At 37.6% G+C, this 19387-nt stretch overlaps 1 protein-coding gene across 10 annotated transcripts in view; it reads right to left on the reverse strand.

Annotated features, from left to right (window-relative positions):
- The window catches only part of LOC106069198 (cephalotocin receptor 1-like), a 97876-nt gene that overhangs the window by 3559 nt on the left and 74930 nt on the right, over positions 1–19387 (reverse strand). For 9 of the 10 annotated variants that reach the window (XM_056014058.1, XM_056014059.1, XM_056014062.1 and 6 more), the window contains 4 exons: positions 10946–11326; positions 9157–9375; positions 2828–3023; positions 453–624 (listed from right to left, as the gene is read on the reverse strand). In XM_056014058.1, the coding sequence (XP_055870033.1) occupies positions 453–624; positions 2828–3023; positions 9157–9375; positions 10946–11170 (812 nt within the window). In that variant the 5' untranslated portion in view covers positions 11171–11326. Of the gene's footprint in view, positions 1–452; positions 625–2827; positions 3024–9156; positions 9376–10945; positions 11327–13446; positions 13650–19387 lie in introns of those variants that run through there. The other variant, XM_056014063.1, reaches the window with a different exon arrangement.

The following is a 19387-nucleotide window of genomic DNA, read 5'->3' on the forward strand; positions in this document are numbered from 1 at the left end:
TAATCTATAAATCATCTTTTACCGAAATTTATACAGCGTGTCCAGCTAGTTAATTTATCGCAGGATCCCAGGATTACTCCGCTACGAAATCTTTCATTAGCAAAATTGCTACCACATTGCTCTTCTCAGATCGCTATTTTATAAAATGTAAAGTTAATTTCCCTTTACAGACCTTGCGATCTATGGGGCAGATGATGTTTAAAGTCATTTGCTTCTTTGGTAAACGGTTAACAAGCAGGGTATTATGTGGCCAGCACAATGACCGATCGCATTTACTTTCCCTAACTAAAGTCAGGTACCCATTAGAGTTGGGTGGACGCAGGGCCGCCCTAAATCTCCCGAAATTCAAAATTCCAATCTTCACCGAGACTCGAACCCAGGACCTCAGGTTCGGAAGCCAAGCACTTAACCATTCGACCACGTCATGCAAACTTAAATTTTTATGTTAGTACCTGTAAGATGCCGACTCCTTCGACCCGACGCTGACCCAGACCACGTGACAGATACGTCCGTAGCAAAAGGCCAGGATGATGAAAGGTATGACGTAGTCGGAGACGAAGACCCAGGTGATGTACGCCTTCAGGCCCCATTCTGGCTCAAACGTTGTTAGACAGTCGTATTCTCCTGAAACAGACCACAGAGAAACTCTCACAAGCTCGGCTTAATATTGCTGTAAATCTAAGGCAGGCAACTCAACGAAGTTTTACAGTAAATAAATAAGTGTGTTTCTGTAATATGACAAACACATAACAGGTGTGCCAAAAACCCAAATCCCTTCTACAATCAAAGAGTCGTCTTCCCGTATTCTACCAGTGTTTTCCCCAGCAAACCTGAATACGGACCAACGACAGCCTTCCCTGCCTCGTTCCAGGTCCCTACTACAGACTTCAGGTAGCACAAAAGACGGCTCCTTAGTTCCCCAACAATTCAGACTTTACTTATACACTGTTCTCTACTTTCTCCCAGCGTCTTCCTGTTCTTGTTCAATAGTGCGCATGTAGGCACCACAAGCACTGGTGCAAGGCAGGGTTTTAACAATATTTTATCCATAGACATAAATAAATATAGACTGGAAAAAGGAAGTAACTTCATGTAACTTGAAAATATGTATATCTATTGTATTCGGATTTCCGAAATATGAAAAGTTACATGATCTTCATTCTTAGAGATTAAACAAAACTACACTGCCTCTTTATTTACAATATATATAGGTGTGTATTGATATGAATACTTAACTTTTATACTGCTCATAAACGCTGTTTAATAAAGTACACAAAATTGCAAGTCACAAATTTTCGTTTCATAAAACTCTTTAATTGGCCAGTCTATATTTATTTATGTCTATGATTTTATCTTATCGATAAAATTCGAATTATTTGATTTTTTTATCATTTAATTAACGATGCAAGATTTATCAAAAAAGATCAAACAATGAAAAAAAAAATAAAGGCTTGTAAATTGTATAATTATCATTTGAGGAAAAATTAAAATTACAGCGTAGACAATTCTTTCTTCTCGATCTAGTTGTTATCATTAGTTGATTACAGCAACAGTAGACTGTTATTGTGTTCTGTATAGAGTGTTCCTGTGTTGAATAAAGGCTATAATTGTCCACAATCGTCTTGCCTAGCGCATCTATTGTTTTATATACAGATTGACAATTACACTAATGCACTTCTTCGATTCAGATGTTCATCTCTCCAGGTGTGCACTGGGAGGGGGGGGGATCAGGTTGAAAACACCTGCTATTGACGTCATCAATGACACGAGTTAATCAAATTACAATATTTCTTGCTTTGCTTTGTTTTGCAACAGAGTGGAGTTATTGTTTTTTAAGACGAAAGCAACATTAACAAGCAATATAATTTTTAAAATCAATTCCTATGCTCTAATATAGTAAACTTAAACATTCAGGATTTATTAGCCACTAAACAGGAAACATGTAAATGGCCAGTCTGGGGCCCGCGAACACTTAGTTCACATTTATTAGCGCAATGTTATATCATCTTCCTCTACCTCAATACTTTATGAGTAAATATCTTTGGTTGAGTTGTAACTTTTTTTTATCACATTATTGCAACTATTATTCTATAAGTTTGTATTGTAGAATGCAGCTATGGGCTGCGATGTTTAATTGATCTGGTGATTGCGTTAATCTTGTTGCTATTGAAAATTGAAATAAATCTTATAATATTGATATTTATATGTATAGCTTTAAAATGCGTAGTTCTTTTTTTTAGACAAGCTTTATATATAAAAAAGTGTAATATATTTTGCTTATTTTCATTTATATTCAGCATATATTCGTATCATTTCACATTAACAACGTGCTGCGCACTCAGGGCCGGTTTTAAGTATAAGGAGGCCCCGGGGCTAACATTTTGTGGAGGCCTTACACTCTTTCGAAAGCTTTAATAGAGATCCACTTTATGAATGCAAATACTTATATCTGTAAGAATGCTATATTTTAAATGATAAAAAAAAAGAGTACTTTTAAATTTTATCTCACTTTCTCAGGGTAAAACTACAAGCGGACACTTCTTAATCACGACATTGTTGCCACCCGACGTAAGATTTATAGTTTTAGCGTATCTAACCGGTCGAGGCCCCATTCTTGTGATTTACCCGGGTCTGTATCCCCGCCTGCCTTGACTTAAATTCGGAACTTAAGATTCCAATCAGTTTTAAACTTTTATTAAAACTCCTTTATTTTATGTTCACTGTTTTGGCTATTGATTTATTTTTAGATCATTGCTAATAAAGCTGGAATTTAAACTTTTTTTTTGGTTTTAGAAAATTTAATAAAATGAATTCCTAAGCCACCTACCTGGTCCCACGGACTGGAGAGAGAAAATAAACACCTGGGGGAGGGCGTAGAGCAGGGAGAGGAACCAGGCCAGGGCGATCATCAGGTGAACTCTCTTAGGAGACATGGTCTGGCTGGCCAGGGGATGACATATAGACAGGTACCTATCCACAGCGGCCATCACCAATACGTAGGAAGACACGTACATGGCTATCACCTGCGAAATAAAACGAGATTTTGACATTTGAATTTGTTTCTCTGTTAATGACGATAACACATGGTATAGCACTGTAATGCGGATATGTGATATCATTTCTTAAAGTAGTTAAAGACACAACTGTTTCCCATGGTGCGAATGAGAAAAAAGGTGCGAATTTGGGTATTGAATGGAAGGGATGTGAAATACAGGATGTCGGAAGGAGATTGACAGGATGGGAGATGAAATGTTTATGTTTACGTAACTTGTTATAATATTAAAGTATTTCTAGAGTAAAACCTGAGAGTGTCTTATTATTTGGAAGACTCTTGTGTTAGTTAATCTTCTTTTCGACTTTGAAACTTGATAGACAACGGAAAGACTACACACAAACTAACAGAAATACCACTTTTAGTTTTGGGGATCTAGGCGTGACAGACGGACGGACGGACCGACTACAGTCTACACAAAATAACAGAAATACCACTTTTACTTTTGGGGATCTAGACGTGACAGACGGACGAACGGACCGACTACAGTCTACACAAAATAACAGAAATACCACTTTTACTTTTGGGGATCTAGACGTGACAGACGGACGAACGGACCGACTACAGTCTACACAAACTAACAGAAATACCACTTTTAGTTTTGGGGATCTAGGCGTGACAGACGGACGGACGGACCGACTACAGTCTACACAAAATAACAGAAATACCACTTTTACTTTTGGGGATCTAGACGTGACAGACGGACGAACGGACCGACTACAGTCTACACAAAATAACAGAAATACCACTTTTACTTTTGGGGATCTAGACGTGACAGACGGACGAACGGACCGACTACAGTCTACACAAAATAACAGAAATACCACTTTTAGTTTTGGGGATCTAGGCGTGACAGACGGACGAACGGACCGACTACAGTCTACACAAAACAACAGATTCTCGATGACGCTTCTAGGTTTTGTGCGCAAAACGTGACAGATGGATGGACAGAAGCAAAGACGTAACACATAAAACTAATACTTCTTCCATTTAGGTCCGCTAAAATGCAAGCCTAGCCATATGCCCTTTTTAAAAAAGTTTCTCTAGTCCATATAGTTAGATGTGCGTTTTTTTTTTTTTTTGGGTTATTCCGTTTTGTCAGGTGGATCCTACCGCCGATATTAATTGCTTCAATTAATTAGGTTGGCAACATTGTTATTAGAAAAAATCCACCATTAGTAATTCTTTTGCACTGCCCTGAGCAATTAGCTTTCATTAAATAACTTTATCACTGAGTAATTTTCGGATGATCAGCGCCGCATTCTGAGGATTATTATTAGTAGTACTATTCTTGTGTGAAACAAACGAACTAATATTCATTCTCTGGAAACAAAATTCATGGTAGTCCCTTTATGTGTCCACTTAGGAATATTCTGGTGATGGTCTGCAGCAGTACTGCCCTCTAACAGGCAAGGAGAATGTTCTAAGCACCTTAGAGGAGGTATCTGTGAAGTCAGTTGTGATAATACCCTCCGTTGATATCCTGTTGTTAGGATAAATGATTTAAAAAAACAACTTGCCTTACTTCACACCCAGTTACCTTTAGACTAAATTAAAAAAAAAAAGCCTAATCCTAATAGCATCAAAGTGATATCAGGAATCTATTTTTTTAGACAGAGAAAGCAAGGAATGATATTTTGTATTCGCTACATTCAAAAGAGATCAAATAAAACAACTTTAATTAATAACAAGATTACAAAGACAGTTTGTGTGGAAACACAAACTCAATATCGGCCCCCGAAGTGGTCCACCCAGGCAGGCTTCAATATTTTCAGAAAGAACATCCAAATGAAATTATATCAAAGACAAATGAGAGATAAGAATGGAGAAAGAAGGTTGACAGATCTTGTGTAGTGCCCCAACGGTACAGCAGATCAAAGGATAGGTGCAAGTGAATGCAAAGTTAGATGTGAACCTGGCCTATCTAGTTCCCCTTTCAGACCTTGTGGTCTATAGGGCAGATGATGTAAAGTTCATCTGTTTTTGGGGCTTACGTTAACGAGGTTGTCATGTAGCCAGCACAACGACCAACCGCCTTTACTTTTCCCCTACTAATATCAGGTACCCATTGGAGCTGGGTGGACTCAGATGCGCCTAAGGATTCCGAAGTTGAAAATCCCAGTCTTCACTAGGATTCGAACCCGGTGGCCCCGGTTCGGAAGCCAAGCGCTTTACCGCTCAGCTACCGCGCCTCTCCTGGCCTAACTGAAGTCTTATAATTGATATAATAGTTTTGAAAAGGCTCAATCTCTTATTCGAATGCTCAAAAAAAAAAAAAAGAAAAAACTTTCGCAATAAAAAAAAAGTGCACGAAAATAACGTTTACAAGATTACTATTCGTGTTAATTTAGGTCTAAATTATAATGCATACTAATTAGCTTTTTCTCTTTAAAAAACTGCTTGCATAACTGATTTTAAAAATTAGATTTTTCGCTTTCAGAAAAAAAAAAAGTAGCCGTTGCATCAGAACTTTGAATGGTCTAAAATATTGTGATGTCGCCTTTTCAATATCTTTTCTAGTTTACGAGATCTAAACGGGACAGACGGACAGACGGACAGACATTTCGCACAAAACTAATAGCGTCTTTTCCCCTTTCGGGGGCCGCTAAAAACTAAAGATGTATTTCTTTTTATTTAGAGGTTGCAACCAAACTAAATGTAGAGCGGGGTACGGGAATGTGGCATTCAATGGGGGGGGGGGGAACACTTTTTTTTCCCTAGGTCTGAGACTCAGTCTTTAGAAATGATGACGATGTCTTGTACCGTATAATGCTTGACTCACGATTACACGAGTTATAAAACAGAGTTCATAAGTGATAGAAAAACGTTGCTGCAGTGACAATGGACAGAGAGGTATGAAAGATGTTGTGGTTGGGGGCAGGGGGTAGGTAGATAAGTAACTGTGCGTATAAAATATTGTTGTAACCCCGCTCCCGCGCTACACTAATGGTGCGCATCTGAGCACTACTGAACACGACTAGTGAAAGACATAGAGAGACAGGAAGAAGGACTGTTGTGAGCCGGCTAAAAGTCATGGGAGTCTGAACAGTCTGGTGTTGAGTTCTGTCTTGATTGATACTAGGAAACTGTTTGGGAGACCTGGAGCGACACTGGGAAGTGTGTCGGTGGTCTGTTCCGTGTTCTGGTATGAAGTAGGACTCTTAGAACTTAAGACATATTACTCCCTGTGACTTTATAGCAGACGTCCAAGTCTAACTAGTAACTATTACTATTTGTTGATGCTTATACTAGTTATAATAAATAAATACATCGTTTACTGTTGCCGACCTGTCTTTCGTTGAGTGCCTGCCTTAGAGAGTTACAACAATATTGACTCCAGAAGCCATAGAACATGACAGGGGAGAAGAGGAAGTAAGCTGATCAGAACCCATTTCGGTGGAGAGGTGTGGTTGCGGCTCAATACTGCTCACCTGGGAGTGCACAGGATTAAGTCAAGCCAGTAAGTAGGCCTAGCATTTTTTTTGTTATGGTCGGGGTGAGACGAGAATTCACTGGCCCAAATCATGTGTTTGTGTGTATGTGTCATGGGTGCGTTATAAAGTGGGCATTTCAAAATCACGTCATTAGTCGATGTAACACAAGAATATTGGAACAAGTTAAACTTAAAGAAAAACCATTAAAAAAAAACATTTCCCATAGCGCACACCCCTCCCCCGCATTCGCTCAGCACTAGGTCATACCCATTCACCATTTTAATACCCCCATCTAATTAAAGCATGTGTGTGTATGTTTCAAGGCGCCTTATAGAGCGGGTCTTTCCAAATCTCGTCAAAAGTCAACGTACACATCAATACTTAAACAGATTACAATGTTATTTGAAAAAAAAATCAAAGAAAGAGAATCAAATCAAATTAGATTAATGAAAAATCAAACGCAATCAAACCCACACCCTCGCCTGCATTCAATCACGCACTAGAACATGCCCACCCGCCATTTTAATGTCCCCATCTAATTAACAAATGTAAATAAAACTTGAACAGATTAAAATTTCATTTGCAAAATCAGATGGATGCAAAAAACAGAATTATAAATTTGAAATTGCAACAAAAACATAAAAATATCATTTGAAAAAAAAAACAACAACAAATGAAACCCCAATGAAAACAAACCCATTCCCCCTTTCGCACACCCTTCCCCGCATTCAAAGAGAAACATGCTCACACCCACCCTCCAGGTGACGGACAAACCCAAACTCAACTCTTTTCTTTTATTTCTACTTGCCTAATTAACAACAATATTTTTTTATTTATTTAACAAAGTTCACTTTTCTTGAACATTGTATCCCAAATTAATATCATTTGGTAGGAGATTGTTTGGATTTTTTAAAAATTTTATGTTATTTGCTTTTTTTTTTTTTTTGAAATAATCAATTTGTTTATTAACTATTGCTAATTAATTATTTTGTTTGGTATCAAACAAGGGAAAGAAATCATACTTGAAAGATATGGCATTTTTCTTTCTACAAGGATTTAACCACCCCCCTGGAGAGAAAATTATTGAAATTTCTTTAGAAACATTTAGCTCACGTACGTCAAAGTAATCTTGATATAGACTATTCCGTTCTATCTCGACGTCGCAAATAAGCTCAAGCCAGAGTAATCTGTTGTTTGTTTACATGTTTCAATGATGGCGTTTTAGGACTAGAAAGCTCAGGGGATACTTTTGGTCAGCAAAGATGTTGCTATAATCGTGCTTAGCACACTGTCATTTGGGTTGGTGCAGAAGAGGCGCTTTAGGTCGTGTACTGCTAGACTGGACTTGTAAGGAATGTTGACATTGTGGAGCAGCGTTTCTCAACCTTTTATGCTCGGCGACCCCTTTTTACAATCCCCCACTCTGCCGCGACCCCCCCTCCCCACACACACATACAGCAATAGAAGAATAGACAATAACAATCCACATTTTCGATGGTCTTAGGCGACTCCTGGCAAAACGTCAGTCGACACTCAAGGGGGGTCGCGATCCACAGGCTGAGAAGCCCTGTTGTAAAGACAAAGGAATTAAACCTAAGTCAAGAAGCTTGTGAAGAAGATGTGCTAGATATTGACCTTCTCATTATGTGTTTATCATGTCCTGTAAAAAAGGACATGTCCTCTCTGAGTCGCCCTCCTGAGGTTTATTACAATATAAAGATTAAAATGGAGTGCAGTGTTTCATGTAAAGTTTCCCTTTCACACCTTGTGATCTTTCGGGCAGATGATGTAAAGGTGCATCTGTTTTTGTGGCCCACGGTTATCGAGGGTGTCATGTGACCAGTACAACGACCAACTTTTCCCCAACTAATGTCAGGTATAAATTAGAGCTGGGTGGAGTCAGAGGCGCTGTAAGGATCCTGAAATAAAAAATCCCAGTCTTGTGGTTTCGAGCCCGTACCCTTCGGTTGGTAAGCTAAGCGCCTTACCACTCTGACACCGCGCCTATGATAAAACTAGACTCCGTGCGTAAAGCCCAAGTCTTGAAAGTCGCCCTTTAGTGTTCGTTAAGAAAAATCCATGATCTTTTCACTGTTGTCTTTTCGTATAGTTGCCTCCCTTTAAGTTATTACAGTATCATTAACAAGAAAGAATATGCAACTGAAAGAAACGTGTGCCTTCGTGTCCCCCCAGCGTATTCTACCACCCTCTGGCAAATGCCGTCTGCTTTGGTTTGGTCATGTCCACGGTATGTAGAATGATCGAATCCTCAACGTTGTCCTCTATTGGTAACATTTGTTGCTACAATCCTGCCGTAGTACACAGTATACGTTATAGAAGCCCTTAAAATTAAATATATTTTTTTTTTGTTTAAAAATAGGTGTACTTGTTTGCTTAAACATAATTGCATACATTCCAACAGCTCGTCTAGTTGTTTTTTTTTTAGATTCAAACGTGACTGACGGACGTCCCTTTAGAAATAAAGCCCAACTACTATGGCAGGGTGGCAGAGGATAACAGCAGGCAGGGTTTGAACTCACGATCCTCACGACGACACTCCGATGCGCATACTAAACGACAAGTCATTAAATAATTAAACAATGTATTCTTAGCACAACAGCGTAAAACAAAAACAAACTGTAAAAGGTTATATGACATCCATGCACTCACCTGCATGTATCTGACAAATTTGCACGTAATGTCGTCTGCTAGGAAGACGGAAGTGACGTCATGAATCAGCTGCGGCAGGACGTTGAACAGAGCAACGAAAATGTCCGCGAAAGCCAGGTGGGCGATGAACCACTGCATGCGGGATAACTTCTGAGGTCGTAACCGTAGAACCAGAAGGACCACGCCATTACCGAACAACGCCATGTAGAGAATAGTTGCCTATAAAGAAAATAATGAATATTCCATTTCGTACGTAGATTCACATACATTTCTGAGACAATCTAGATATCCTATTGTAAATACATTTAAAGATTTCCATCTGTGGGAAGTGTCTGAAGCTTATAGATACTTTCAGTATGCCTGTTTAGTTTCGTGTGACAGTGTGGCTTCGCGGTGTGTGTCACAGTCTTAGTTGACATTGTCTGATTTAATGTTCACCTCAGGTTAAGACGTTTAAAAGACAGGTGGAACTCCTGATATAGAAAAAGGATATAGAATGATTAAAATTGACTTTTAGTTCAGTCAAGTCAGTCAAGTGGTATCCTTTGGACCGGGCAGTCAAGTAATATCTTTTGGTCCAGGACGGACAGTAGCGACTTAGAAAGTCGAATAGTAATTTCAGTTAGGTAGTAACTTTTGGGCAGTTGATGTCAGTGGTCTTTTTGAGACATGTAATTCTATTAGTTATTCTGTATTATTCTGTACAGTGTTACCCGCTGAGATGCGGACGTGATTTGTAATCTACTCTGGAGAGTTTAACGTATTGGATATATTTGATACCGCTGTTATGCGGATAGGATTGTTTCTTGACTTGTGTAACTAACAAGGAGTGCAGTATTATTATTATTATTGTTGTCAAATAAACTTTATATTTTGTCTGCTGGAACGGACTTAAGTCAGTTTGTAGTATCTATGTTTGTCACGTGTAAGAGTACTCCAGGAAGCAAGAACCCAGCATTCTACGCATTCGCGACACAGTGGTAGTGACTAGTCCCTCATGTGTGTAATAGCAATACACGTCACACTATATCAACGCCACGATCTCAAAATGTGCATTTACAGTGTAAATGTAGAGGGCTGTGAATGGGTGTTTGAATGAGAATGAGTGTTGTAGGGCAGGAAGCTGGTATCTCATTTAATATCAGACTACGAAAAGTTCGACCTAATATTTGGATCCTAATTCGACCTTTTGAACGCTGTCACAAAACGTCAATTAAAACTGTACGACCGTACAATGAGAACACAGGGCTAGAAATGACTTTTCTGCAGGTAACAGTACCAGGAGAAAAAAAGATACGCAGACAAAGGAAGTGAAGGCAGAACAACAGAAGGAAGTGACTGTCTCATAAGAGATTCTAATCTTGACGAAAGACATAAAGAAACGGAGAAAGAAGGTCTACCGATCATATGTAGTGCCCCAACGGTCCAACAGACTAAGAGACGAAGAAGTAGATCTCAATGGACAACATTTACTTTCAAATAGGTCCCCATGAAAAATCTACGCATCACATTTTCTCTTTTATTACTTTAGTGATATCTATAGACCTGAACATAGCAAACATAAAAAAAAATTCATTAAAAAAAATTAAAAGATCCGATAAAACATTCATATAAAACTATTAACGTAATATCTTCGATTATTAGCTCGTTTCCATGTTAAGTCATACGCTTTCCTTTCCCAGATATTCTATTTGAATTCTTGCAAATGATTGATTTGATTTGATTTTGATTTTAGGCACATCGGCACAATTTAGGCCATGTCGTGCCTATTCTTGCAAATACCACTTACCAGAACGGCTATTTCCACCTTCTGTAAGTCACGGTTGATATCGGCCATATAGCTGACCTGGCTGGAGTTGGTCCCGTTCAGAGACGAGTTGCCCCACAGGGACATGTTGATTGACTTCACCGTGTTCACATCGTAGTCCAGGAGACTGTTAACCTCGCTTTGGCTCACTGACCTCTTGGTGGGCACCGGAATGTTCCAGCCGGACAGATCGAGCTCCATCTCCATTGCTGTCTCTTTAATGTGTTGCTTAAGATAGTTTTAATATCACTTAGAGAACCTGATGACGTGTCAGGCACAATGTCTTGCAATCAGTCTTTAAAAAAGCAGTAATGGCTATTGAAGTTCAGTATGTTGCCTTTGATGCCATTTTGATGACATGATCTGAAACATAAGATGAAAATTAAAAAACTACATTGTTAATTTTCAAAGCGGGATGCAAGGTCGAGAGGCTAAGTACGCTTGAACTTGTCTTGGCTTGGCTACTTATGAAGGGGGCTCGAGGTTCGACATTCGACTATGGTAGAGTTGTGTTTACTGAGTGCCTAAAGGTAGCAAGGAAAAAAACGTTCTCCCAGATACCCCCTCTCCCCACTGGTCCATAAATGAGATTGGACCATAGCGCTCTGAGCACGCTTTAAGCTTGAAAGTAGCATTATAATAATATTATATTATAATCTTATCTTATCTTATATAATACAGACGTTACTTCAAAAAAGAAAATGATTACGTCCTACGCGTCATGCATTTAGTCATGCATATTAACCAATGACTTAAATTCTGCCAAGTCACTGGTTTTCCTGGCTAGCTCAGGCAACCCATTCCATGCTCTAATAGCACTAGGGAAGAAGGAGTGTTTGTACAAATTAGTCCTAGCATATGGGGCGAGGAATTATAAATTATTATTATTTCATTGTTACGCAAGGGATCCAGAGAGCACTGCGTTTAAATGTGCTTTAGAAGACATTTAAAAGGAAGAGCCTCTCTCTCTTGACATCCTGTTAACGAACAGCTGCTGACCGGGAAATGTGGATTGACTTGCTTACGCGAACTGTCACAGCGCCCCCTGCGACGAAAGTTAGGTAACAGATTAGGATGATGATGGGAATGATGGCGGCAAGGTGAAGTTCGTCTGTTTCCAAATGCTTGTATCTCATCGTTAGAACGTGTTTATAAACTAGAGACTCTTGTTGTCTTGACGCCTTTGGTCTATTAAAATTTTATTATATGGACCTAGCATTGCACTTTTAGTGTTTTATTAAGACCATAGTAAAGGTTTCAGACCTTGCGATCTATAGGGCAGATGATGCAAAAGGTCATTAAATGATTATTTCATATAGAAAAAGGGAGCTTATTCCTACAGTATTGAGATATATGGCAGTGATTATGCGGTTTTTTCCTTATTATAAGCTTTGTTTTTGAACAAGATTTTAAAAAATATATATTGCTTGTTAGACATTACAGTAGACATCTTTATAACCCGAAAATACTGCTTAATGCTTAATAGTGAAAAAAAAGTAAAGTTCCCCTTTCAGGCCTTGTGGTCTATAGGGCAGATGATGTAAAGGTCATCTGTTTCTGTGGCTCACGGTGAACGAGGGAGTCATGTGGCCCTAACTAGCGCCAGGAACCAATTAACGCTGGGTGAATTCGAAGGCGCCCTAAAGATCCCTAAATTAAAAAATCCCAGTCTTTTGGATTCGAACCCGGGATCCACGGTTCGGAAGCCAAGCGCTTTACCGCTCAGCCACCGCACCTTCCTACTTCTATAAGATGTCTCTTTAAAAAATATTTTAAAAAAGAAGCAAAACAATGGAACATTTAAATTTTTGTTTCTGCTACATTCAATATAACATATAATCAACAAGGGAAAAAAAAAGGGGGAGGGGAGTTTATATCAATCTAGCAGACATATTGACTTACAAAAAGTATGCACATAAAACTTATTAACATGGAAATAGTTGACATAAGAAAGAATCAACATAAGAAATAAGTGACCTAACAATAACAGACATAATGAACATCAATACAACTACAATAACAACTAACGGACTAAGGAGACATCTTATGACAAAACAAGCAAAATATAAAAGAATACATTTAAAAATAAAAAACTCTTTTGTGAGAAGGAACTGCACATTTACATATATCTTAATCATGTAGTATGTATTTCCCTTTTTCTATAATATACAAAATTTTAAAAAATTATTTTTTTTGCTTATTCATGTTTTGTTAGGAAGAATGAATAATGTGCAAGTTTCCACATGATCCGAGAATAGGAAGGGGGGGGGGGGAGATAGGGTATAGGTGTCAAATGTGTACCAGACAAACGGAATGAGTGGATATAAGCTTTGTAAAAAAAACAAAAACTTACAGAATTAGTGCCCTACAACTTCTGTTAGTAACAGTGGAAGAAAACTACACTACAAAATTTCTTAGTTATGCTGTATAATACAAAACATTATAATTAACACTGTATAGTTAAATGTAAAAATATACAGTACCAAAAACTAAATCGTAGATCTAAATAATGTCCTAATGAAATCAAGAGTTGTAAAATCATTAAAGAAATAGAAACTAAAAGACAATGTACATTTTCTGAATGTTGTGAAAGCCTCATTGCTCGCCAGAGTTACGTTTAAAAAAATATGATTCGCTCACGTTCAGCGGAAGTTTGGGGTTTACGTTGAGCCACAGCGGAAAGCAGATTGCCAGGTGGCCTCGCGCTAATATCTATTAATAGACCGTGGCGGGATACATTCGACAGAAACAATGGAGGTAATGATCCAGCTAAAACGTGTATTTCAAGCACTAATAAAGAATTAAGATGCAAAATATTTTAGCGATAATCTAATATGTCTCATCCTACACGTTACATAACTCTTAGATTCTATAACGAGAAAAATATTAATGTAACCAATTCATGGTGATAAAGTGAAACGAACGAAATATAAAAATCCTTTCTTTTAAAGCTTATCTAAAGGGGAAGAGCTCCGCCCTCAAAACAATATATATTAATAATGTAAAAGTTATTTCCCTTATTCGATATCAAATAAAATAATTAATTAGTAGTAATAAATTGACAAATTAAGTTTTTTTTTTGTTTTGTTTTGTTTTTGTTGATTGTTTTTGTTAAGTACAACAAATAATTGTTTAATGTATCAACTTGATAGGAGAAATATCGTTAACAACTATTTAATTGGGCTGAACCTAGGTTACTTAACCATATCTGTGAATACTAAAGTATTAGTATCCTCTGTTGGCATCAAACGATATATTAAATTATCAGTAATTAATTTTCTAATTGGTAACATTTTTATTGATTCATGTCTTGTCTATGTTAATGAATAATTGTGTGAAGTTCCAACCTGATCCGAGGATGAGTGTGAGAGAAATGACACGCTTTTTACCAGACAGTAAGTTGATATAAGCTTTGTAAAAAACAAAAAAAAACTTTTCAGAACCCTCGATCTATTGGGGCAGATGTGGTAAGGGTCATCCATTGCTGCGGCAATTAAGGTTAAAGAAGCTGTTATTTGGTCAGCATAAAGACCAACCGCTTTACTTACCGAGGAAATGTCAGGTACCCATTGATTGTATAGGTACCTGATATGCCCTGAAAATCCCTGGGAATTCGTACTCAAGCTCCCCTTGGTTCGGTAATCAAAGGCCCTAACATTCAGCCACCTCGACCCCATGAAGTGTTAAAGGTAAAAATGTAAATACAAGTAAAAAAACAGCCGCCCACGAGCTTGCATGTAAGGTAGTGAGTGAGTAAGAATGACCATCATGTTTATGTTATGTTAAAACTGAAATATAGGCATTCCTTTTAGCATCTTTTCTTAGCTTTATAGTTTATTGTTAAATGTCAAGGTAATCGGCAAGAACAGCGTCGTCTGGGATATAGTTATCCAAAATACTGACACAATAAAATATAGATCTGCTTTCATCGTAGTAGGTTGTAATCCAAGTGTCTAGACATCGTTACAATGTCAAACTAAATGATGGAGGATCAATTGTGTTTTTAAGCTAGAGAGTTCCGGTGAATATATCTTTTTCAAAGGATAAAGATCCCAACAGGAAGCGAACTGTCACGATCAGTGCAGTGATGTCATTTTTTTACTTATAGAAACTATATGTTTAAACAAAAGTGTATGTAATAATGTAGAAATCTGTGCTGGTTCATACACATTTTGGAATCAAAATATGAATTAAAAAAGAAGTGTTTGTGTCATAAATTCTGCATATTAAGTTGTTTTTTTTTTTAAATTCTACTATTATGATATAGATCTGATCTAATTATGTCCATTCTTTATTTTTTGTCTTTTACTTTCTTTCCTTCTTTTTTTTTCTTTCTCAATTCCCTGTCCCTCCTTTCTCAATTCCCTGTCCCTCCTTTCTGAATTTCCTGTCCCTCCTTTTTGAATTCCCTATCCCTCCTTTCTGAATTCCCTGTCCCTCCTTTCTCAATTTCCTGTCCCTCCTTTCTCAATTCCCTGTCCCTACTTTCTCAATTCCCTGTCCCTACTTTCTCAATTCCTTGACCCTCATTTCTCAATTCCCTGTCCCTCCTTTCTCTTTTCCCCTAGACTTCATTTCTCTTTCTCTGTTTCCTTCCGTTCTCTTTGCTCCTCAATTTTACTTTCTACTCACTGATAGTCAGTCAGGTATGTGTCCGATTGATATCTTCTTTCAAACCAAATGTCTCTTTTACTATCTCCTCTCTTTCCCTTTTTCTCTCTTTCCGTTCTCTTTTTTCTTCACCTTCCTTTTTATTTTCCTATCTCATCACTTTCTCTTTCCTTTCTCTTTTCCTCTTCTTTTTAATTTCTCTTTCACTCTCCCCGTTCTTTCTCTTTTTCTCTCTCCGTCCATTCTCTTTTGTCCTCACTTTCTCTTCCTTCTCTCCTTTTCTCTTTTGCCGCCTTTCTTTCTCTTTCCCTTTCTTCACCCGTTTTCTTTCGTTTTCACTATCTCTCCCGTCATTTACTATTGTCTCTATTTGTAATGTTTCTGCAACAGCTTTTGTGAAAATTTGGTACAGTTTATTGAACCAGGAAGTCATATGCTGGAAACAGCAGACCTGACCCCAGGAAGTTAAGTTAATTACATCCGAAAGGTTGTCATAACAATGACGTCACGTGGACCGGAACTGTTTATTTCAACACTAGGGCTCAAGTTTAAATCAATAGTTTAACAGCCTTTATTGTTAACAGAGGCGGCATTAGGGGATGGCGAGTTGGGCGACCGCCCATGCCACGTGCATGAGAGGGCCCGCGAAAGAAAATTCCCTTGTCACAGACAGCTTCGGAAGCGAGACCAGTTTTCATAGTCGAGGTCTTGTTACTCAATATTTTAAAAGCCTTTCCCCGCATCTATATGATACCAATTACAAAGTCAGCTATCATCCTAACAATCTTGGTTTTTGAAATACCATATTTCTAGTACCCACGTATCCTGAAGTTTGTTTGCTTGTATCGATTGCCATTCCTTGTGTTTATTGACATTTTTGAATTCACGTGAGGGTGTGTACGGACCATATTTCGTGTCGTGATCTCTACTATGTGTGTAGTTATTTTCGTCATTCAGTGTAATAAAGCTTTAAATGTTAACATGGTATTTTTATATATTAAAGTATAACACAACGTATTTTTAATATGATAATGCAAAAACCACAAGGCGTACAGCATTACAGGCGGACGAGTCCGTCAGCGCGATGTGGTATGTTATATATGGTCTACGCTTAACGGCTCCCGGGACAGCGTATAACACTCGCCAGGGGCCCTCGTTTTAATAAGGCCACCTTTGCTTATTAATTATGCATTTATGTTTATACCTAATAAGGTAGTTTTATAACTGTAGGTATTTTTAGACCTATAGATTAGGTTGAGATAATTTTATAATGAGACATATCGAAAGACTAAAATTAATTGGTCAGGCAAAGAAACGTACTGTAAAGAAAAAAAGGAAATTTAGCATTATTTTACACTATTAAATTATTCAGCAATATTAGACAGAGTATTTAACGCTATCAAAATTAAAGTATTCAGCTTTATCAGACAGAGTCTTTTATAGGTTTATCAGGCAAAGTATTTAGCACTTGCTTATTTTTTCATTCAACAGTACCCTTGGAAATACTGAAATGAGATTTTGGGGTTTTCACCACTTGACATAAGAAAACAGGCTTTTAAAATCTTTGTAAGAATACAAGTCTTTAGTCTGGCTGAGGTTGTTTATTTCCGAAGTCCATCCTCAAGACTACAAATCACTCGGACAGTCAGTGAGGTCAATGTTCTAATGATATCGTCTTAAAACCAAATGTCTGACTTTTTTTTTTTGTCCAGTAATCAGATTTCTGTAGGTCAAGAAGTTAGTCAGTACACAAGGTGTTTCAACCCTCCCCCCTATACATACCATCCTTTTGAGCTGTCTTGTGACTTCATTTATCTAACAAAAATTACATTGATAAATAATATGTATCTGGTTTTTGACCTATTATCTAAAGTAAAGTTGTCTACACGAGACTCAAATATACCATTGCTACGTTTTAGTACGCATTCACATGTTTAGCGTATTTTATTGGATCTAGAGCCTATATATATTTATACAGTACAGCATCTATATAATAATACTTATATAATAATACTTATTTTCTAGGACTGAAAAAAGGAAAGTTCCTCTTTCAGACTATATAATCATCTGTTTCTGATAAGGACTAGAGCATCTATGAACAAAATTTTCTCCGTCAAACAAAAAGCAGAAAAAATAAACCATTGCTGCAAAACACACACACACACAAGTTGAAATCTATAATTTTAAACATAAAGTAAGGCATATGTATGTATGTATGTATCTATGTATGTATGTGTGTGTGTGTGTGTGTGTGTGTGTATGTATGTGTGTCTATGTATGTCCCGAATAAAAATCAAAACCGTTTGATCAATCTTGATAAAACTTAGCCTAAATGTTCCTTAGATAATGGCGGAGACCGTAGAGTATATTTAATGTCTTTCCCACAACCGTAAATAATAGTAAATAGTAAATAAAAAAGAAATCTACAAGACCTTTACATGAAAATGCACACACACACACACATACGTACATACAGGGGGGAGTGGAGGTCAGTAAATAAAATGGAACAGCTTTAGACTCCTGCAGACATTTCTGAGGGATGAAATGAGAGTTATTTACTCTGAAGTACAGTTTTAGAACCACTCAAGTTGTGCTCGAACTCCTTTCCACTTGGCGACAGTTTCCCCAATTCCCTTTCCTGGCTGGCTACGTCCTGGAGCATGAATGAACACCACCAGCTGAACTGTGGAGATGCAGAGTGAAGTGGACAAGATGACGTGTCAGAACACAATCAAATCTGGACGGGTCACTTCCTTGTGCATGTGGGCGGTCCACCTCGAAGTGAGAAAAAAAACTCATTCCCTTGAAGCTCATGAATGGAGCTAAGCCCAGATGTCAGTAAGGATCACAGAGCTGTGACATTCAATCTGTCATTTGTCTATACTCATTTCTATCAATGAATTAACTGCGCTTTACTTTTTTTTTTTTTTTGAAGTAACGTCTGTATTATATAAAATAAGATACGTTTGTTTTCTAACTTCTCTCCTTGCCATTCGATATAGCAACAAAGTTCTCCCACTCCGCTCTGTTAGTGTCACGCCCCCATTTAGGTTTTACTGATAGTTTTGTTTTTAACGTAATCTAGAAGAATTTTCGTTAGAGGTTTTGAGTCTAACTGCAGTGCTGACTGTTAACCATTACATTAAATTGCTAAGTTGAAGTCTCAATTTGTTGTCTCAAACCGCAATGTTATGAGCTTCTGATATGAGCTTTTGATAGGAGCTTCTGGTATGAGCTTCTGATATGAGATTCTGATATGCCCTTCTGATATGCGCTTCTGATATGAGCTTCTGATATGCGCTTCTGATATGAGCTTCTGATATGAGCTTCTGATATAAGCTTCTGATATGAGCTTCTGATATAAGCTTCTGATATGAGCTTCTAATATAAGCTCCTGGTATGAGCTTCTGATATGAGCTTCTGATATGAGCTTCTGATATAAGCTTCTGATATGAGCTTCTAATATGAGCTTCTGATATAAGCTTCTATGAGCTTCTGATATAAGCTTCTGATATGAGCTTCTGATATGAGCTTCTGATATAAGCTTCTGATATAAGCTTCTGATATGAGCTTCTGATATGAGCTCGTGATATGAGCTTCTGATATGAGCTTCTGATATCCAACACCATACGATAGGAAAATAGAACAAGAAAAACAAATAAAAAAAATACTTTAAAAAAACAAGTTTATGTTAAGTATAATTATATTAATTAGTTTGGATCAGTCATGTAATTTCTCATCCAAATTACAATGAAAAAGGACCCATATTATAAGCTATCTCGACATGGCCACCCCATAATTTATCGACTCAGA

Source organism: Biomphalaria glabrata, chromosome 16 (genome assembly GCF_947242115.1).
Source record: "Biomphalaria glabrata chromosome 16, xgBioGlab47.1, whole genome shotgun sequence".
Classification (NCBI taxonomy): Eukaryota; Metazoa; Mollusca; class Gastropoda; family Planorbidae; genus Biomphalaria; species Biomphalaria glabrata.